Source organism: Vulpes lagopus, chromosome 5 (assembly GCF_018345385.1).
Source record: "Vulpes lagopus strain Blue_001 chromosome 5, ASM1834538v1, whole genome shotgun sequence".
NCBI classification, from domain to species: Eukaryota; Metazoa; Chordata; class Mammalia; order Carnivora; family Canidae; genus Vulpes; species Vulpes lagopus.
This window is the reverse complement of record NC_054828.1, coordinates 104,959,927-104,981,936: the sequence shown is the minus strand read 5'-3', so window position 1 is coordinate 104,981,936 and position 22,010 is coordinate 104,959,927. Positions and strand designations below refer to the sequence as shown.

The 22,010-nt window shown below is 40.1% G+C and overlaps 1 protein-coding gene across 2 annotated transcripts in view; it reads left to right on the top strand.

Moving 5' to 3' along the window:
* CRIM1 (cysteine rich transmembrane BMP regulator 1) overlaps positions 1-22,010 on the top strand; it is a 191,280-nt gene that overhangs the window by 108,444 nt on the left and 60,826 nt on the right. For both annotated transcript variants that reach the window (XM_041755162.1, XM_041755161.1), the window contains exons 5-7: positions 1,981-2,102; positions 9,438-9,620; positions 12,015-12,212. In XM_041755162.1, coding sequence (XP_041611096.1) covers positions 1,981-2,102; positions 9,438-9,620; positions 12,015-12,212 — 503 coding nt within the window. The remainder of the gene's footprint in view (positions 1-1,980; positions 2,103-9,437; positions 9,621-12,014; positions 12,213-22,010) is intronic.

Genomic DNA, 22,010 nt, shown 5'->3' with positions numbered 1-22,010 from the left:
GGTGTTTTTTGGTTTATTGTGTACTCTCTGGTGTTTGAATTAGAATGATTCCCTAGAACACATCAGTAGGGAGGAATGTGGATCCCAGAAGATGTGGAAGAAAAGGTTAGTCAGCAATTCTTGGAGGATGCTTTCATTGTGATCACATCCAGATACCAGGATCAGGGCATGGCCTCTCAATCCCCCTAGCCTCATTACTCAGAGCCTTCAGCTCTGAAGAGCTGAACTTGTACAGAGGATCAAAAATAAGTGTAAACAATATATCATTACTGTAATATCACAGGGATAGGATTATCTGCTTCAGACTGCAGGGACAGGCACAAAAAAAAGTCAAAGACTGTAGGATAACCTTTGCAGGAACTAAAAACCCACTTCATTTTGACTCTGCCCTGTAAGGTGATTGTCCTATGGGGATACACATCTCCCCACTCAGGCAAACGTTTATCTTAAACCATAGAAAGAAACACCATTGCAGCAAAACCTTAATTACCTGACCCCCCTCTTCTCCCAGGTGCCCAGCATAACTGTCACCCCACTTGGAAGAAGGCTGAGAGGGCCCACCTCGAGAGGTGTTGTTCACCCCTTTCCAGTGGCTTTCATGGTCTTTGGTGCAAATTTTAATTTAAATTGGTTTCCTTTTTAGTTTTACAGTTATCTATAAATGTGACTAAACCTCTGGGCCCTGATTATTGAGGGTACTCATGGATTATATGCATATTTTAATTTGTTAAACATCCAAAGAACAATAGGAGAACAAAACAGTCAAGTGAGAAAGGTGGAGTGGGGGGATGGGAAACAAAACCAAAATGAATGTGCGTGTTAAAAGTTCTCCCCTGCTGGGTGTTACCCTGCCCTGATCTTGACCTATGCACAAATATACACATACTTCCTGCAAGGATGTCTCTTTTTAGGGTGCCTTCCTTTCACTCCTGTCAACCCAGGAACTCCCTTCATGCTCTCTGGACTCTGGCCCCACTTCCAGCCCCAGGGGAGCTGCGGGCTGAGGTCTAGCTGCTCCTTCCTTTTTTTTTCATGTATCCTGACACCCTGCTGCCCTGAGCTGCTCATTTCCTGCCTAGTTCCTTGTAATAGATCATCAGCAGACCGTTGACAACATTTTGATGTCCTCATAGGGATACCCACCTCATACGTGTACCCACCTCTTACTTTCCTGTGTTTAGATTGGTTTCCCAGTAGAGTTGAAGTTAAGTAAGGGTGAGAGCTGGCAGATGGAGCTTGCAGTTCAAGGAGCACCTCATTCATGCGTGTAGAGATAAATGTATGTGTAGTAGCTTAGGAGATCCCCCATATTAAGACTTGCAGCTTTCAAGTAGCTGTCACAAAGTCCACTTACTGAAGCTTATGTCATTTATAAAGAGCTCCTCAGTCTTCAGTTATGAAGTCTGTTTCTTCCATTATGCACAATTATAAATTAATGTGGCTAAAGATGAGGCTGCTCCTAAGACCCAGTCACACTGACAAAAAGAGACTCAAAAGCTACTAATTTCATAGCTAAAAAAAAAAGGGTCAGAAAACTCTGAAAAACACCAAAAGGTCAATAGCAACAAAGCAGCGATATAGGACCATTTACACAGGAGTACCCCTCTGTAAGAGCCCACGCGAGCATCACTGATTTATGGGTAACACCATAATGTGTGCACATAAACATGGCCCTGCATCATCAAGAAAATGCTTGTTATGCTAGTCTGGTTAAGTACGAAATGATGTAATGCATTTTAGGAATATTTCTGTCAAAATGGTTAAAGTTAAAAATATGGGTGTATACTAAGGAGATGAGCCTCAGTTATTTGGAATGCAAATTGTGTTAGCATCCACCCCCCATTTCCCAGTGACCCCAGATAAACAGGACAGTATCCTATAGACAGGCTCGTTTGCCACAGCCACTGCCACTTTGTGGCCTCCCGACTTCTATGTTGTTGTTTATTCATGGGGTTTTCCTTCCCTTTTCTTTGGTTTCAGATGCGAGTGTCTCTCTGGCTTATGTGGTTTCCCCGTGTGTGAGGTGGGATCCACTCCTCGCATAGTCTCTCGTGGAGATGGGACACCTGGAAAGTGCTGTGATGTCTTTGAATGTGTTAATGGTACGTGGGGTTTCTCTTGTTCTCAGAGAGTGTACATTTGTGCAGGAGGAGGGAGGGTTCCATCTGGCCACTTCTGCCTTTTGTAAGGCAGGGCATATATTCAGGGACCTAGAGCAACTCATTCAGAAAGAAGGTTTGCTTGAGATCCCACAGTGCAGCACAGGAAGTGAGGAACAGGGATCTTCATTCCTTCCATCAGAAACAGAATTTTGGAAGTGGAAGCACAGATTGCATGTGGCTGTCACATTCTGCTATATTTCAGTAGTGCCGAAACGTTAGGATTTCGAGAAAAGAATCAGGGAGCCTGTAATCATATTGCCACTACTGTCAGGAGCCAGTCTGGGTAACTAACACCACACTGAAGCTACCTCAACCTGAGACAGGAAAGGCATTGTTCATCTAGTTGAATATTTTCCTACTTAGAGAAGCACATCTTTGACCAGCGCTAGGTCATTCGTATTGGCCTGCTTTTGGCTTGAGCCTTATGGCCCAGAGAAAGCTTCTCCAGTCACAAGATTCCTTCAAATAGAATCTGCCTCTCCCTTTCACCTTTCACAAGAGGGCTCAGTGTTTGGTGACATGGCGTTGATTGAATTCAGATGCTAGAAGGGAGGAGAACCTAAGACATGCCCCTCCCTCAGAATTTTCAGAAGGCAAACAAAGAGGAAAAGTCAAGCCAGTGAATGTCAATAATTCTAGCACTGTGTAGACAATACCTAGACACAAGGAAAATGGAGATACACTAGGACATATACAACAAAATCGCACATGCAGAAACTGCTATAGTAACTGCTGCCTCTAAGACATCAGAGTTCAGAAGAATTTCTGCCCTCTCTCAAACCTGCCCTTTCCCACGAGAAGGGGTTATAGTAAAACTGAGTCCTGTTTCATTGTGTCCTATAGCTTTTTAGTCCAGTGGCCACCTGTTTTGTTTGTTTTGCTTTGAGGAAACACTTGCAGTATGGCTTTGTGGTTGAGAGAATGTAGATTGGAACCAAATGATCTCACTTTGAGAACTGGTTCTTCCGCTTACTGGCTTTGTAGCTTGGGGCATCTCTTAGTCTCCTGGGGCCTCAGTTTCTACATCTGTCAAATAGACTGAATAATAGTAATTTCAATGAGGATTTATATGTGAAGCACTTGCATTGGTGCCTCAAGAATTGATGGTCTCTATTGGGGTGCTTACCTCCTGTTCATGTCCATAGACACTGTTCTGGATATTTCAAGGGGATGGAGAAGGTTAGATGAGCTTCCTGACTCAGACCTCATGAATACAAGTACAGAAAAGGCTCCATGTGCAGAAATTTCTTCTCAGTGTTTCTCCTCACCTATAGCTGTATATGCTCAACACCAGCCAGTGGCCAAGCTTTTTCTCTGGTACCGCTGTGTATTGTAGGTGACATTTTGTGAGACTTTAACTCCTACCATATGAGACCAATAGTTGCTCCTTCCCCTGGGCCCCTAGCATCTCAGATGTGCTTCCTTCCAGGACTCCTCACTCTGCAAATACTCTCATGTCTGTCTCTCATTCTCAAATCTGAACCGCCAGAGGGCAGAGAGTCTGTCCTTGTGTCTGTGGGTGTTAGCATATTGTCTGCCTCACAGAAGGCACCCAGGTTTTCTTGGGGGAGCAAATGAGCAGATTTATGTCATCTTAGTTCCCTCTAGAGGTGACTATTAAATACCAGCCCATAGAGGGATGACTTTGTGGGAATCCTCCATCTTTTAGTGCCCTTCCTGAAGATTAAGCTTAAAAGTCATTCGTCCCCTGGAAATACCACCACTAGTAATATAATTTGTTGTTGTTTCCTCTGGGTGAGGAAAAGGAGTGCCTTTCTTCTTTCCTTGCATCTCGATTTAAGAAATTCATTGTTCTGCCTTTCTTATCAGGAAGTTAATTTCACTTCTCACCCCAGTGTATGTGATTCAGACAGCTAATTACTGCACCCCACCTCAGTGGCCTCAGATGAATCTTTGTGTCTTGCTCCTGTTTATAGCTTCACTTTTTGTAGAGCTCTGAGTCCAGGAATAGGACTTGCCATCTGCCATGAGAAAATGAAGGGATGACAAGCATACTCTCTGTGTTTTGGGGGGTGCCTCTTTCTTGCCACCACAAACTTGGGTCATCTTTGCTTTATTTATTGTCCTGTTAGAGTGTCTCTATTACTATATTAGTCACTGAGTTGTGGGTGGGACTAAAAACTTTAATGCCATGAAGATTCATAATCCAACAATAATGTTGAAAGACACTCTATCTCAAAGTCTATATTTTACTTCTTTTGAGATATACATACATACACATAAACACACGCACACACAGCTGTGTGTGCACATGTGCGTGTGTGTGCGCGCATATTTGCGCCCTTCTCCCCCCTAGTGCCATGAGAAAAATCTTACTATTGTCATAAGGTCATCATTAGAGGATATTACGTATCAAAAACTCATTGTCATCACTTAGAAAGGCAGAGTGATGATATAAATATAAATATTTATATATTTATAAATAAATATATTTATAATTTATAAATTATAAATAAATATATTTATATTTATAAACCTTTGCTTATCTACAAGAGATTTCAGGCAACTTTATAGCAAAAACAAGTAATAATGGTAAAATATTAATGAGAAAGGGAGGAATCATAGAATTGTACGTAAAAGTTGAAAGTGAAAACCAAAAAGTAAGTGCCCACAGGTACGTAGGCCGTAAGTGTCTGTCTTTGTAATTGCCAGGGCTAAACATTAGCCATGCTCCCAAACTCCTGGCCATCAAAGTGAAAAAAGGAGATAGAGTCAGATACACAATTCTTATTTTTAGAGGAAAGAAATCTACTGGAAGGGGCAACTTTCTCCTCACCTGGAAATTTAAAAAGCTCTAGATGATGCACTAGGTCTATCCTTAGTTTTTTTCATACCATCAGTGCGGGTAGAGGTTTTCTGTCTCAAGAGAAAGCAAAAACAAAATATTAAAATGCAACTTAGTGAAAACAGTTTTCAGAGATTAGTGTGACACACAGCTGGAACCTAGGTGACTAGAGCACTGTCCCTTGGATTTTGAGAACTCCCTAAAATGTAGGAATAGCTCTAGAAAGCCCAGTTCAGGAGACAGTGGACTGAATGTTGTCGGGTTTTGTTTTGTCTTAAGATTTTATTTATTTATTTATTCGTTCATTCATGAGAGACACACTGAGAGAGAGGCAGAGACAGAGGAAGAAGCAGGCTCCCTGTGGCGACCCTGATGTAGGACTGGATCACAGGACCCCAGGATCACGACCTGAGCCAAAGGCAGATGCTTAACCACTGAGCCACCCAGGTGCCCCAAGTAGGCTAAATGTGAACATAATTAACCCCACGTGTAGAAATAGACATACCAGCTCTCAGTTCCTAAGCTGCCATTAAGGTGATCCACATGCTTGTGTGTGTGTATGTGTGTGTGGGGGGGGGAGGCATGTGTGTGTGTGCATCTGTGTGTGTTTTAAGACAAGCATTCAAGTGAAAGCACGAGATTAAAAATGTTCACAGAGAAATTGAGAACTCCTGAATTTTGAAAACATTAGCCTGGGTGAATGAATAGAATATTTTCCACAAATACTATTCTCTTTTTGGTTTGGTTTGATTTTGGTGGTGGGACTGAAGAGTTGCAAACCAGATCCAGGCAGTTTGTGACTGTATTCTCTGATGAGAACCAAAAGGAGGACCTACGAGGTGTTGGTTACAGGAGAGGCCTGGTTAGAAACCAATCAACAGGTGGTATGATTGAGCTCCTTGTATGGAAACTTAGAAGTCATCAAGGTCATTAGCTGGAAGGATGACTTCCATAGTAGTAGTAGAGCTGTCTCAAGTCCCTTCAGTTCTGTGTCTGCTCAGGCCCACAAACAAAGGTTTTATCATCAGCTCATGGTTTTACCATGAGCTGGTAAGTCAGCTGGAACTGAGTGATGGCTTCTACTTTTATATGGGCAGTGTTCTCCATCTTGCTAATACACACCATGTTTTCTTACACTAGCCCACCCCTCTAATTCCTGAAAGAGTTTGGATTTGAAATCTCAAGCATAGAATGTGGAAGTGATCATCTGGTTGCTTAGATATGTGATCAGTTGTGTACGTATATGTACAAACATCTGAATAAAACAGAGCATCTCAGTTTGAGTTAATAACTAACTCTTCCAGCATCAGACACCAATATGTGAAATTCACCAGTCACAGGAGAGCCATACCCAACGTTGGCTTGCTCTTTGTGTAAAAATTTGGCATAGAAAACTCAGACCTACAGTCTTCTAAGACGGAAATTAGTGCAGAAACATCTATTGAGAACCCATTATCTGTATAGCTATAATGCTCAGTAATGTTTCTAGAGACATAATATTTACTTCTACAGTAATGAAGAGAATACTACACTTTGAAAGAAATATTTCTCATTATGCACTTATTGACCACCTGTTGTGTTCCTGGGGGCCTTATCAAGCTGATCTTACTTAAGAGGGCTATCACTTTTTGCAGTCCTTTATAAGGCTTGCTCCCTTTCCTTTATCCTGAAATAGATCTTGGGTGTACTGTAGTGCACACACTTCCTTCCCCCATGGAAAAGGGCTTTTTCTTCTTCAGGTATGTAGGATTGCATGTACCCTGTCTTTGCAATCTATCTGTTTGCTCTTGACATATGGAGAATTTGGAGACACATATGGAGATGTGTCTCATCTGACACATAGTTGTCTCTCTTTTGGTTTATGCTGTCCACCCACTGGGTTTCCTACATAGCTCACTCACAGTGAAATGAGACCAGAGACCAGATACTGGCCTTTACCTACTGAGAGATTAAAGAGAAAAAGCAATAGAAGTGTATCTATTTGGATTTTTCTTCCACTTTCACATTTGATACAAAGTTCTGTGTTTTAGTCTTTTCCTTCACTAAAATTATATGCCTGTCACCATCTGCCAATCAGTGTAATTTGGCAGGCAGTAAAGTTTATTAACCATCTATACTATAAGGTTATTTTTCAGGAATTCTGGAATATATTAAAGAGGGAACAGAAGATTCCAGAACTTAAGATTTAATTGGGCAGACACAGAACAAACACAAAAATCACTAAAAAGACACTTCTATGCATCTCCATATTGAGAAGTGCAAATTACATAGTAAATTATTTCCTTATAATATTTTTCATTTCCACGGCCACTTAAATTGTCCTCTTAGAGGGGTACTGGTAATCTCCACACTGTTCTGAGATTCCCATCTATTCCCTAAAGGCAGGGGAGCAATTGGTCACTGATCCTCAAAGAACACTACCATCATCTTATCATATATTTTTCTGAAGAGCCTCTATAAATTTCTCTCCATATCAGACAGGGATCTCATTTATGTTGTGTGTGAGGTTTTCTTTTTAATCCTAAAGAACTGATTATATTTTCTAGGCTGGGTTTTTGGGGGTTCCTCAACTTTGAATTCCACCGCCTTGCTCTCTGTATATTCCCCCTTGCTCTCTGTAGCTGGTGAGACCTAACTGCCAAGTCCTTCATCAACTGCATCCCCTCCCACTGAAGCCTCTGCACACCCCACCAGAAAGGTTCTCAGGGGCAACGTTGTTCATAACCATAGTCTTCCCTCCTCACCTCCTCAAATCTTGCATCAAAATCTGTAGCTTCATAGAGATGGTGAATGTGGCTGATTCATGTAACCAAGTAATTGATATTGACAGGTTTATGCATTTTTTTCTTCAGTTTGAATGGGCACTCGTGTTCAGTTAGAGTATGCTGTTTTACCTCACTGCACATTGTGCGAGTTTGATTTGTAAGAGTACTCCTGACTGCCCTTTCCTTCCAGTCCCAGCTCAGATTAGTATGTTAGCTGAAAGATATAGAAGAATTCTGAGCTGTAATGAGATGTTACTTTGTAACATAACCTTAATTTTCTAAAAAAAGAAAAACCATATATAGCAAGCAGTAGGGAAGCCTTCACACATGCACTTTTGCCACCTGTGTAAACATGGATATACTGCTCCCTTCATACCCGCTCCCCTCATACCCGTTATGTGACTTTGGGCAAGACACCTAATCTCTTGTAAGTTTCATTCTCCTAATCAAAGAAGTGGATATTAATACTTGCTCTGTCTTCTGCACTGGACTGTTATAAAATCAGATCAGAAAGTCATTGTCCTTAAGTATTAAATCAAGTGCAAATATATTCAAATTAAATTGCAGTGAAGGTCTCTTTAAAAATTGTGAACATGCAAGGTGACATATTAAATAACGTTGGGACAGAGAAGCCCATCAGAGGTGCATGTGTTATAATCCAGTTTTTCCCACCTTATTAAACAGCATACATCAGCTGAACTTTCTTCAGCTTGGGAGTATTTTTATGTTTCCAGCTTTATTTAGACACATACCATACAGTTCACCAAGTTAAGTTGTACGACTGTGGTTTTATGGTACATTCACAGGGTTGTGTAATCATCACAATCAATTTTAGAATACTCATGAATCGCCACAAAATCTCTCCATTCATTAGCAGTTACTTTCCATTTGCCCTCAAAGCCCCCAGTCTTAGGCAATAACTAATCTAATTTTTGTCTCTATAAATGTGCCTATTATGGGCATTTCATATAAATAGAACCATACAATATGTTGGGGTTTTTTTATTGGCTTCATTAATTAGCATAATATTTGCAAGTTTCATTAATGTTATAGTGTATATCAGAACTTCATCCCTTTTTATGGCCAAGAAGTATTTTGTTGTGTGGATATACCACATTTTGTTTATCCTTAACATCAGTTCATAGACATTTAAGTTGTTTCTATGAAGTGGAGTGGTGTTTTGTTAAAGTCCCAAGTACTATTAAAATTATAGATTATTAAGCTAGATAGAAAAAAGAATTTAGGAAAGAACACTGGAAGAACATGAAAACATCACCTCCAAAAGGACCTAAATAAATTTTTGGAGGCAGAACAAAACCTAATGTAGAGACATGATCATTGATTTAAGGCAGAGAATTCTTTAACAAAACAAATGTAAATTCTTTAAAGCACATTTCAGATAGGTGAATTTCATGGTCAAAGGGGTACCTTTGTTTGGAGTAAGGGTAAATAAGGCAGTATAGATTTTGTTAAGGAGAATTTCAGTTCCTTGGGGCAAAGAGGATAGCATTGTAATTTTTTAAATTTTACTTCATTTGCATTGCCTTATTGCTTCTGTTATTAAAAAAATCATATTGAGTTTAGTAAATTGCTGTAAAATTTTAACCTTTTGCTGTCAGAATTTTCTTGAGGCTGTTTGAAAAACAAAAGGACACCATTCAGAAATGATTTTGAATATACTTTGTTTGCTTTAACTCCTTTCAGAAACAAAGCCAGCCTGTGTATTCAACAACGTGGAATATAACGATGGGGATATGTTTCGAATGGACAACTGTCGATTCTGTCGATGCCAGGGGGGTGTTTCCATCTGCTTCACTGCCCAGTGTGGTGAGCTGAACTGCGAGAGGTATTATGTGCCCGAAGGAGAGTGCTGCCCAGTGTGTGAAGGTAAGAAAGGGTGCTAATTAAAGATTAATAAAAATATGCATGGCTCAGAGTTTTAATATCAAAATCAACCCAACTCAGTCTCATCCAAAAGTAGAGGAATATTGAAGAAGTTCCCTTTTTATGACGTCACGATCCATCTTTTAGGACTTTGGTAATGCCAGGTAAACTGTGTGAAAATCTCTCCCCAAGGGAAATTACATCCTGGCAGTAGACAGTGGGCCACCTATTTATACAGCTCAGCATGAGATTTCCCAGAAGTGCTATTAGTTACTTCCCTGTGGTTCCAGCAGTTAGTTCCTCAGTAAGTTCTGGGGAAGTTCTCTTCAGAAATTCCCTCCCTGCTTTCCTCAGATTGTTTAGCCAGAACAAGCCAGCCCTAATCTCTGACCATCTCAGATTCAGCTCAGAGAGGAGCTTGTCCTATTTACTTTCCATCACCCATACTCTACCCCTTCAGGTAGATCAGGAATCAGCTGCCTACCCCTCAAACACGTGTGTTGGTGAGAGTGGGCTGTGTGGCATGGTGGTGACACCAGCTTAAGGCCCAGCCAAGTGTCAGGTGTGGCCCTGGGTGGAAGGTTCTCAGGGGCCAGCTTTCTCACCCCTCCCAAGAAGTAGTAGTTTCATGTTCCTCCAAAAGGCTTTATCTTCCCATCTCAGATATTTATAAATAATAAACATTTCAGAATAATAATTCTGAATATCCATTCACTATAACCAACACATTTTAAGGCTTATTAGGAAACTGAAGTTTAGAAAACTAGAATCATTTTGAGTTTATAATAAAACCAGGAATGATATCCCCACACCTAACTGTGTCTCTGCTGTGACCACATCACACTGGTTCCCCAGAAAGGAGAGTCACATGAGCCTTCTTGTCCTGACTGACAGGGTCACAGGCCTTCAGTCTGGAATCAGACCTGTCAGTCTCGTGTCTGAAGTTCACCCTGCCTTTATGTATGCACGGGAAACGGGAGGACAAAATGTCATGCCACGCTCCATACCTTTTTGTTTTCCTAAAATCCTGTTCAATGTGTGAGCTGTTTACTGCATAATACTGAAGATCTGAAAATGTTTAAAGTATACAAACTGCATTCCTAACATTGAACAATTGTTTATAACAAGGAAATTCTTTCTCCTGTTAGCAATTATTTTAGCCAACATAGGAGAAAGGTGGTTCACTTTTTAGATGTCATTGGGGATTAATTTTTTAAAAATCGCATCAAACTTTTAACCTTTCCAAATGATCTGTTCCCTAGCTGGCCCCAGTTTGTAAGAGTCTCTGAAACTATGTAGCAGTTGGTGGTGTAAAAACACAGATAGGAACCTCTGTGTAATAATCATAATGAGTTGTCTGGGCACGGATCCGGTTATGTCTCACTTCCTGGAATTGAGATCCAGGCTCAGAGTAGAAATGAAGTATGCAGTATAATATTTTTTATAAAGAAATTTATAAAGTCTTATCTAGCTCAGGTCTTTTGGCTGCTTCCATTTCTGGCAGACTGACTTTCTAAAGCTGTGACTGCATTATTTTAACTTTTGGCGTTCTAACATTCTTATTAATGCTGTTACTTCTTTAGACTAAAGAGGACCAAACTCATAACTGCCTGGATTTTCCTCCCAGCTCCGCAGCCTTTACTTTTCGAAGCCAGATTTTATGTGTTTCTGAAAAAGAAAATTGAGTGGTTTATCTGGTTGCTCTTGTTGTAATGGTAGTTGGGGATTTTGTATGCAGTCTGTACATCCTGCCTGGTCAGTAATGTCAGAAAACATTTTTTGTTTTTTTACAGTAACCTTGGCTACTTTTGTTCCCCAACCTTGGCTACTGTTTGGCCACCCAGTTCATGGGGAAAAAAATGGCCTGGGTTCACAGCCTTCCCTCCAGGGTACAAGCAATGATCCACAGTATGTCTTAACCAGCCTTGTCATGAATAAGGCCATAGCAGGTGCCTGCTATACCCCTCACCTGGATCTCCAGGTGCCCTGAGATAGAGTTAAGTTATCCAAGAAGCCACAGTATCTCTCTGAGTTGGACAGGGGGCATTATTCTTCCACTTTACAGGTGGTGAGATTAAAGCATAATAAACATAAAAATCGACTTTGTCAAGAGCCTAAAATGGACTTGCTTTTTGTATTTATCCACCCACAGCTCTGTCCACAGAGCTTTGCAACTGTGTTAAGTGGCAACACTTGCACATTGATTCTTATGCTACAGATCCCCTGCCCCATCTGCAGTGTCAGGTTGGGTGGATGTGAATTCAGTATGACAGCTGCTTTTGTGTGTCCCCCTAGAGACACCTGATGCCTAGAACCTGGGGAAAATGTCTCCGGGGCAGGCAGAGATGAGATTGAAAATGCCCTCCATCTTACTTGGAACTTACATCTTTCATTTAGATCCGGTGTATCCTTTTAATAATCCTGCTGGCTGCTATGCCAATGGTCAGATCCGCGCACACGGGGACCGGTGGCGAGAAGACGACTGCACTTTCTGCCAGTGTATCAATGGAGAGCCCCACTGTGTGGCCACAGCCTGTGGGCAGAGCTGCATGAACCCCGTCAAAGTGCCTGGCGAGTGTTGCCCTGTGTGTGAAGGTAAGCCTTGTTGATTCTAATGAGTCCCTGGCCAGTGTCTCATGTTGGATAAGCTTCTGCCAGTATGTGCTTGTTTGTTTTTTATTTCCTCGGGCATAATGTCTGCTTCATGCTGTTACCAGTTGCAGATGAATTTATTATACAGCCAAAACTAATCGTTTGGGGCAAATGTTGCAAATTTAGTGTGAGAACGGTGTGGTCTTTATTTTACTGTCACAAATATGCTTATCTCAATACTTTGACAATATAAGAATATATACATTTCAGTTCACTTCAAGCCTAATTAGCATCCAAAGGTCAACGCGGTGAAATAGAATGGGAAATAAGACCCATGACTCAAGCATAGCATGTTTGATTTATGATGTTTCCATGAGCCTAGGAGTCGTGATGGCTAGAGGAAAAGCCTGCAACCATCAAAGGTAGTTTGCTCTCCCCACTGCCTTCACTCTGAGCATCCATTCTGCTTCTGGTATCCTGTGGCTTTTACTTAGGTCTTGGTTGCCTGCATTCACTAGCTCTCTTTCTGTTTTAATGGAGAGTCGCCCAAGGCCTCCTGGGTTAGCCTTTCCCAAGCCCTATTCCAGCCCATTTCACCCATCCTGGGAAGTTTCTTTACACTTTCAAGTCAGCTTTAATCCTCTGTGTCTGTTAGTACAGATCAGAGAGTGAATATTTACAGTGACAGATCCAATAGAGAGTATCCATCATTAAGAAGCACATTTGCATAGTAAAATGAACTACAGTGGATCATGTTGAAGATGGATCCTTCTAGAATTTTTTAAACCAGCTATTAAGGAACTGACAGCCCTTTTCAGAAACTCATTTGACTAGGGGCGCCTGGGGAGCGCAGTTGGTTGAGTGGCCGACTCTCCAGCCAACTCTTGGTGTCTCCTCAGATCATTTTCTCAAGATCCTGGGATTGAGCCCCACATAGTGCTCAGTTCAGAGTGTGCTTGAGACTCTTTATCTCTCTCCCTCTGCCCTTCTGCCCTGCTCTCTCTCAAGTAAATAAAATCTTTAAAAAAACGATTCATTTGACTAAATCCTATATCAAGAAGTCTTTTGCTTCTACCTAAATTGTAAGAAACTCAGACTTCAGAGTTTGCCTGACTAGGTTTTTTAACCTCTGAGGGCTTAGAAGTATAAAGAACTTAAAAATCATATAAAAATTTAAGCTGGAGGACTCCAGGTCTATTGACATCACCAAATCCCTTACCATTACTCTGCTCAGAGTGCAGCTGCCACACTCCAAAAGTTTATAGCTTCCAGATGACCAGTTTTGTGGAAATCACCCACCCCTCACACATACACTCCTCCCATCCCCTAAAAGCAGTGTTTCAGTGCCGGAAAAAGGAGTGGATGGAAATACATATGATGGTATACGGTTGGCTTTATGAGAAAGGGTACCTTGCTGAAACAGAGGTGGAAATATCTTTCCCTGAGAATTGGGGTCTTCTGTCAAATTGAAATAAACTTAAGTACATATATGTACGTGATAACTTTAAGAGAAATTTAAAGCCTACATGTATTAACCAGCAAACACTAATCCTTTAACTTCATGAATCTTGAATTATAAATTGAAAAGAAATCTAAAAAGCTTATAAAAAAAATTAAGGTCTTCTGTCTGAAAGTAAATGAAGGGAAGGCAAGCCCTTTTGCATGCAGTAAGCTACCTACCACTGCAGTGCTGAAGCAGGCAAACTGTCCGTGAATAGGAATGTCTGTGTGTGAAACATCTCAGACTGATCGATTCCTACATCATGTGGATATTTGGATAGGGAGTGAATGTTAGAGTGATTACTTAGAGCTTGGGCTCACAGCATCTGTGTGGAGTTATAATCTAATCTTCCACTGTTTGAGGAAGGAGTGATAGTGTGGGTCAGCTGTTAATTTCCTAAGATATATTAAGAACTTCTGATCGTCCAAATACAGCACTGGGTGCAAAGATAAATAAGAGACAACTCCTTGTTAAAGTCAGAGAAAATATTTTAGTCTGTTTTAAATTAAACCAGGAGAAAAGATGTGCCTGTATTTAGGTACTCTGGGGTTAAGTGCTTTGTATTTGTACCTGATGTTATTTAATCTTCTTGATAACATTGTGCTGAAGGCCTCATCATCTCATTTTAAAGATGAAGAAACTAAAGTAGAGACATGTAGGTAATTTCCTCCAAGGTCAGTGGTCATTACATAGATGTGATGGGATACGGAAGTCTTGTCAGATTCAGCTACTTTCTATCTGGGTCCCACATTCCTAGATGTTGTCTGTTTGCTCTTGTCCTTATTTTCAGTTTCCTTATTCACCTTCCTTCATCTCTGGTTCTGGCCACTGTGTTAGGGGGAGACAGGAATGGGGTGGCAGTTTGAGGACTGCAGGGGGAATGATGCCTTTGAGACCCAACACAGATCTCCTTCCCAAGCCTTGTGTCCAGACAACCTTCTGACCAGAGCTTAGTGTCTTAATTTCAAGTTTCTGCCAATCTCCATTCCCCTTTTCTCTTTAATCTAGCTTTTACTGCATTCCATTTTCTTGTCTTCAGAGAACTAAATTATCTTGAGTTTCTTGGTTTTTTTTTTGTTCTTAAGTGTGAGTTTCATTTAAGACTGTGCTTGCTCATTTTTAAGACATAATAAGGAAGACAGAGATTCTTTTGGTATGGGATCAAAAAATAGTGCACAGCTTAAGAATAAATACTAAAAGGTTTAATAATAATAAACTTATAAAATAATGCAAGGCAAATGAATCTTATTACTTAGTTTAGAGGACCCAAGAAAAGACATTTCTGAAATTGTTCGAAAATACCTTTGTCAGCAGCATATTTAAGTAGAGTTTCAAGTGTTCTCAGAATAGTGAAAAGATTAGATGAAATAAGAAAAAAGTAAGGTGTTAATGTGTGATAAATAACAGCCACAATTATTTGGAGGAAACCAGAAACACTGGTGTTTATGCAGTTTGTACACAATAAATTCCTCTGTGCACAATTGCATAACAAATGCTGGCCTTCACTCTATTAGCTGCAGTCTGGTGGTACATAGTCAGAGCCTGAAATTAGATTAAAGAGCCCACACAAAGATTGTGGTTGGATAAATTATGTGTTACCAAATATGATAGGTCAGGACCTGCAGGGAGGGCAGACTTTGCTGTGAGCATGTTGTTACTGGAGACCCATACCTTCCAAGTGACAACACCGTGTGTTTGGTTACTCCCAGAGGACTGGGGACTGGAACCTGGGGGCCCTTCAAGACTCAGCTATTACTTGACAGCTAACTTGATTCACAAGTACCTAAGTGCTTTTTAAATTGGCTCTTAAGTACTCTTATGATTGAGTCTTACCAAGTTATTGTCAACACCCAATTCAGGTATATAGATAAGCCATCCTGTTCTGTAAGTCTGTTACTGATTGTATTCTTGGGTTTTGTTCTGCTGGCTTCTCTCTCCATTTCTTCTTCTTCTTCAATTGCATGATTTAAATTTTCTGGCCCTTCTTAAAGAGCTAGGATGGAAGGGAATGGAGTACTATATAAAGTTTGCAATTTAAGTGTACAAATGGGAGATATGTCTTTATCTCCTTAAAAACTGAAGACACAGGGGCCCCTGGGTGGTGCAGTTAGTTGAGCATCCAACTCTTGATTTCAGCTCAGGTCATGATCTCGGGGTCATGTGATCGAGCTCCACATCGAGCTCCATGCTCAGCAGAGAGTCTGCTTGAGACTCTTCCCCACACGCCATCCTCCCTGCAGTGCACAAGTACATGCGTGCTCAGTCTCTCATTCTGTCTCTAAAATAAATAAATCTTTTAAAAAAAAACAAAACCTAAAAACTGAAAAGGAAGGTGGCAGAATTAGGTCTTCCTCGGCATCTAGCACCGTTTGTGTCATCTTATTTATAGCCCAGAATGACAGTAGCTAACATTTCTCACACACTGACTGAGCCAGCCTGAGTGCTTTAAGAGCAACAGCTCATTTGATCATCACAACTTCCCTCTGGTAGCACTGTCCTAATTTATCATCATAGAACCCAAAGTTGAGAGGTTGTGTAACTTGCCCAAGGTCATACAGCTCAAAAATGGCAGAGCAGTATATTCTCAGAGCATTGGCTCCAGACCCTGCAGGTGTCCTACCTCTGAGACAGACCATGTGCTGTACTCTAGGGTCACAGTGGCCTGAAAGAAGCTACTCCCCCACGAGCTAGGAACTTAGCATATTCTTTTGAATCTGTAAAACAGCACCTGACATGTAAGTAGAGGCTCAGAAGTTGTTAAATGAATAAATGATGAGTGAGCAAGCAAGCAAGGGAGAGAGGGAGAGCCTGGAGAAGGAAATCAAGCAAACTCATCTTCTAGATGTTCTTCTTAGCTCATGAGGTGGCGTACCCTGATAGAGGGTTTCTTAACGCTGATTAGATGAGGCAAGAATAATGTTAGGATGCTTTTATTTGAAAATACACTCTGAGAATAGAAAGCAGAGTGTTAGATGGAGTGTGTTTGGCACACAGTGGGCCCAGATGTCTACAGGCAAGTTAGACCATTTATCTTCACGTTGACCGTTCATCCTCCTGATAAGCACTGAGCTCTTGACTCCTTCCCAGGGCAGCCAAGGGGCCTTCCAGCACTGGTTTGTAAATGGCAGCTCATCTCTCTTCAATTGAGCCCGTGTCCAGAATCACAGAATTTAAGTGGGACTTCCGCAGACTCTACAAGGCTAATAATGCTCAATGTCATGTTTAATGTACCGCTCTTAAGATCTGCCTTGTGAGCATATAGGTGCTGCTGCCTTGTACGTCAGCTAGAATTTTAATGTCACAATTCAATATTGAAAATACTTTTTTTCTCAATAACATCAGATATCAGTGCTGCCTATCCTGATTCTTAATGTCAGAGGGATGTCCTTTAAGGACATAGTACTACTTTCCATTAAAAAAAAAAAATCTATTTTATAATTAAAGGTAAGATAGGTGTTGGGGAAGAAAATTTTGGCTCTAAGGTATATATGACATGCCCTTGATGACTCAATAAGAAAAATGCAAGAAATGTGAACAGGTGTGAGGCCAGGTTGGCTACCATACCTGATGCAAGAGATGAGAATTTCATTGTCACTTAGAAGTCTTAATGTCAAGCCTAATCTGCTGTGCATCTTGGGCTATGGCTGGACCCCACCCAGGTGGCCACTGTGACCTAAGTGTTCTTCGAGCCCAGTGTGTACAGTCTCCTGCTGGGAGGATTTGTTTGTTTTGATGACCTGGGGGATTTCAGAGCCAACACCAAGAGTATCACCTTTCAAAATTAGGAACAACGTGGGTAATATTTTATAAGGTAATATTCAATATTACGACTTAGATTTCCAGTAAATAAACTCCATGCCTCATGGAAATAACCTCATAAAATGAAGAGTCTGGCAAATGGCTAGTTTTTTTCAACTAGCTCTGTTTCTCTGAAACAAAAGCAAATCTATTTCCCATCTCAAGAAATCAAAGAGTTATTTGTAGTTTATCAAAGCTAGATATTGGGTATATAAGGATCTGTCATATTATGCTATTTACTTCAGTATTTGAAAAAAATTTTCCATAATAAAAACTTAACATGTGTCTTATTTGCAGAGTTATTTTATGAAACTGAACGAAGTTTCAGAAAGGCCTAATAATTCCCCTAACCTGAAGTAAACCAATTCTTGAAGTAGAAGGTTAAGAGCTGCCTTCTGCATTGATTCTAATTCTCTGGACTTAGAATAGAATGTGATTGAACCAATCAGCTGTCTTTTGTCCCAGCCCCTGGCTTTCTTGGATCTCTTACTTGAGTAATCCTGATCCTACTTGAGACAGTGTTGAAGAACATGAGGCTTTTCTTGACCTGTGTGGCTCTAGTAAGCCACTGCAATATCAGCTCACCGAGTAGAGTGCATGCTGTGTACCTACAGGGGACTGGAGGTCTGTCAAACATACTGTCCTCCTCATTATCAATCCTAATTTTATAGGAACATTATATTCTATCCCATAAATGCTGATGATATCACTTGAATCAAACCGCCCTTCAAATGAATTTTCTACTGGGCTGCCAGAAAAGTCTGTACCAGGCACATATCTGGGTGGGAATTCCTTAAAACAAGAAAAAATGTTTCCAGCCCTGCCCATAATACTTCCTCACTGAACAGTATCTCAAATGATTAAGCTACTGCTTCTGTGGCAAGGAGTCAAGCATAGTTTCGCTGACCCAAAAGGCAGTGAAGTCAAAGATGCCACGAGGTCACATGATATTAACATTCTGATACATCAAACAGGGATCAAAACTCAGTTTATGGGTGGTATTGCTTCAGTGCCATCTACGGTGCTATTATTAGTAGGCCAAGAATAATAAAATACTCGTAATATCGCAAAGACCGTTAGGCATGCTGTTTCATCTTTTAACTCTAAGTGTCCTGGAAACTCATTCCATAAATGGGAATTAAAATACAGCACAGTCTATTTTTTAGCTTGTCCAAATAAGGTCCTGTGTTGGGTAACAAATGCACAGCAGATGACTGTGTGTTAACCTAGGTAGGTTTTTAACCTAAAGCATCAAAAATTTTTCTTGAATGAATTTCATAGTATTTTGGTTTTCTCCAGTAATTTAAAATAGCCTTAGATATTTCAAGTAACATTAGAATATTATTGTTCAGAGCGTATTATGAAACACATGATTAGAAAAACCTCTGCCTCTGATTTCACAGCTTCCAGCAACCCCGGCTCTTAAGCATTTTCCTGGGGATGTGGCCTGCGAGGGGCAGGTTGCTGTTTATTTCTCCTGCTATCGACTTCCCATACCTAAAAGGGCATTATTGCTAGGTGTCTCCTAATTTTCCTACGCAGATAATAATTGAATCTAATAGCTTAGACTTGGGCCTGCTAATTTTCATCTAATCAACAGAGGCAGGAAAACATAGTCTGGAATGCTAACTATGTGAATGAAAAATATTTAGTCATTCTTGAAATGATAGGAATGTTTTTCCAACAAGCTTAAATAAACACAATCTCTACTGAGACTGTGTTAAACTTTTTTTGGATAAGAGACAACTCTTAGGCAACCAAACAGAAGTTAATGAAGGTTATTAAGAAACATGCCCGTCAGAAAAGACTCGTGGACTTTAAAAAAGATCTCATTTTCTTTATGGAATAACCATTGACTCAGAAGTAGCAGAATTGGTTTCCTTTTATCTTTTGTCAGTTTGATAGAATTTAACATTTTAACTAATAATCACATTGTCTAGCTTTTCAGAGATTTTCAGCTTTACCTAACCATGACTCTATTAGACCATCTTATTTTAAAATCCTCATCTTCATCTCCTTCCACGGTTTACCTCTGTTCTAGGAAATGGAATGGTCTCAACACACCTGAGACCTGTGTTCTCAACGCAGCACTTTTCATATGAAGCTTGTTTGTTTATACCAATATAAGGTCCAATGATAAAGTAGCGAAATTATTTTTAAATGTACCAAGGTTTACATATCCAAGTGAAGTGTTTTTCCTTTCAAAATAGTTCTCTGGGAAAACTGCGCAGTTCCTGCAGAAATACAATCATTCAGGGCATTTTTGGTACTTCTCTGTTGGAACTGGTATTAGAGCTTGTGGCACATCCTTTTGAATGCCCGTAGCTTCTCAGACCCCTGACTTTAAAGGTTTATCAGACTCTAGGAAATAGTCAGAGTCATTCATGTCTAAGTCTTGTGAAAAAAAGTGGATGATCTAGCTCAGTAAAATCGTTCAGGGGAAGCAGAAAGGGACAGTAAAATAAAGGTACTTTGTCTTCTATGACATAGTAATTTGCTCTGAAAAGCTACTCTAAAAGAGAAGCTTCAAATAGAATTTTAACATGAATAGCATTTTAGCACAAGCATATAGCCTCTGAAAGTGTGCTTTTAGCAATAACAACTTATTTGTAAGTATAACTCCTGGTGTGTTTATTTTTTAAAAAATCAATTCACTTACTACATAGTATTTTTATGACTTTTAGGGGCTAGAAGCATTTATTTAAATGGTCATGTATTACAACATTTTTATGATGTTACAGGTGCTCCATTCAAACATATTTTCAAATAAATTAGACTAAAATAATTTCCCTGTAGAAATAACTCTTTTAAGAGACTTAGTGATTCCTACAAGATTTATTTTTAATATCCTAGCTCTCTAACTCCACTTCTGGTTGTACCATTTTAAACTTTCACTGTATGGTCTTAAGTTTATCTTATAAGAACAAAATGATTTCACATTATTTAATATATGAGGGTTAGCTTTAGAGATTGTAACCCAGTGAATTGTTTTAGAGGCCCTCTTTAGAGTATTTCCTGTGCTGTGTCTGTCTGATTGTTGAAGATAAAATGTCACTCGGTGTATAAAATGTGTGCTACAGTGTTATTATTAAAAAAAAAAAAATCAGGAGTGAAAATGTCTACTAAAGAGTGTCCCTTAGCCATTTGTGGATCTTCCATTAGAGGTAGATCCTGAGGGGGCAGGGAGCTGAATGACATTCATATGTCCTCATCTCCGTCTGGGACTCCTAAATGCTCCCCATAACCATCAGCATGCACTGGGAAGTCTACCAGGGACTCAGCTGTGCCACACCATAGTCCAGGGGACCTACCATCAGTTTATTCTAAACTCAGTAGGTAATCAGTGATAATGAACATTGAGTAACTTTTTGAAATTTGTCAGAAGCATGAAGTGATGGTAATGCCTTGGCATTTTTTTAATTCAAGTTGAATTATTAGCAGTTAGACCAAATTACCATTTGTACCTACAGAATACCTATTTACACATCAAGTGAATTTTACTTTCACACCTGAGAGATTAGCTGGATTTATCACATTTGTTTGAAACAGAGACCAATTCAGGGGTCCAGACCAGAGACCACAAAATGTAATTAATGCTGGTCACCAATCGAAAATAAGATTCAGTACAAGGCTCTGTCTTTTATTTTGCAGTGCCACTGTGAAACACAATCAGGAATCCCCAAGAAAGTTCTGAGGCCAACAAGTACTTGGCTCTTGGGGAGTCTTAGAGTCCTGAGCAGTCTAGATTTGACTCTTCACCTTGGCTACTGGAGCAAACCAAGAGCTGTATCTGTGAGCTACGTCCCAACCAGGCAGGACCTCACAGCATGTGCTCTGGGTGCTGACCTCATCCCATTTACTGGCTCCAGTAAATTCTTTTCTTCTAAAAATTTACCTTGGCCTTCATTTCCTCCCTTTTGAAAAAGTATACGTGCATGATATAATTTGAGGCTGCTTTGGATCTGCTTTGGAACCAAGCAAGGTGTATTTAATGCTTGTTTGGGTCTTTGGTACTTGCTATTTGCCTATACCTGTGCTTTTATACTGTGAACTTGGCACCATTAGTTTGGCCATTGTTAAGAAAACAAGAGATGATATTCTTTTTCACCCTAATTAGAAAGCTGTGGCCCTGCACATCAGTTCACTTTTTAAAAACAATTCAAGGAGTCTCTATTTTATTCAAAATTTTATCTAAAAAATGCTTAGCAATGATAATAAATAGTTTGGGATGGATGGCCATATGCCTCATAGATTGAGAGGGATCAGTAAGTTCAGATATTTTCAAGATTATGACTCTTTCATGCTTTCTGGGAACCAAGTTTTAGAAAGATTCCATGGAGATTTTAGGCCAGATTAATTCAGTAGAGATGCTTTATAGTCCTGTGACAGACACTGAGCACATTATTATTTGAGTGAAATGCCCCCAGTATTGTTAAGAAAGTACTGGTTGAACTGTCTCTTACTGTTGACATAAGTCTTATTCGGTCATACGAAACTAGGAT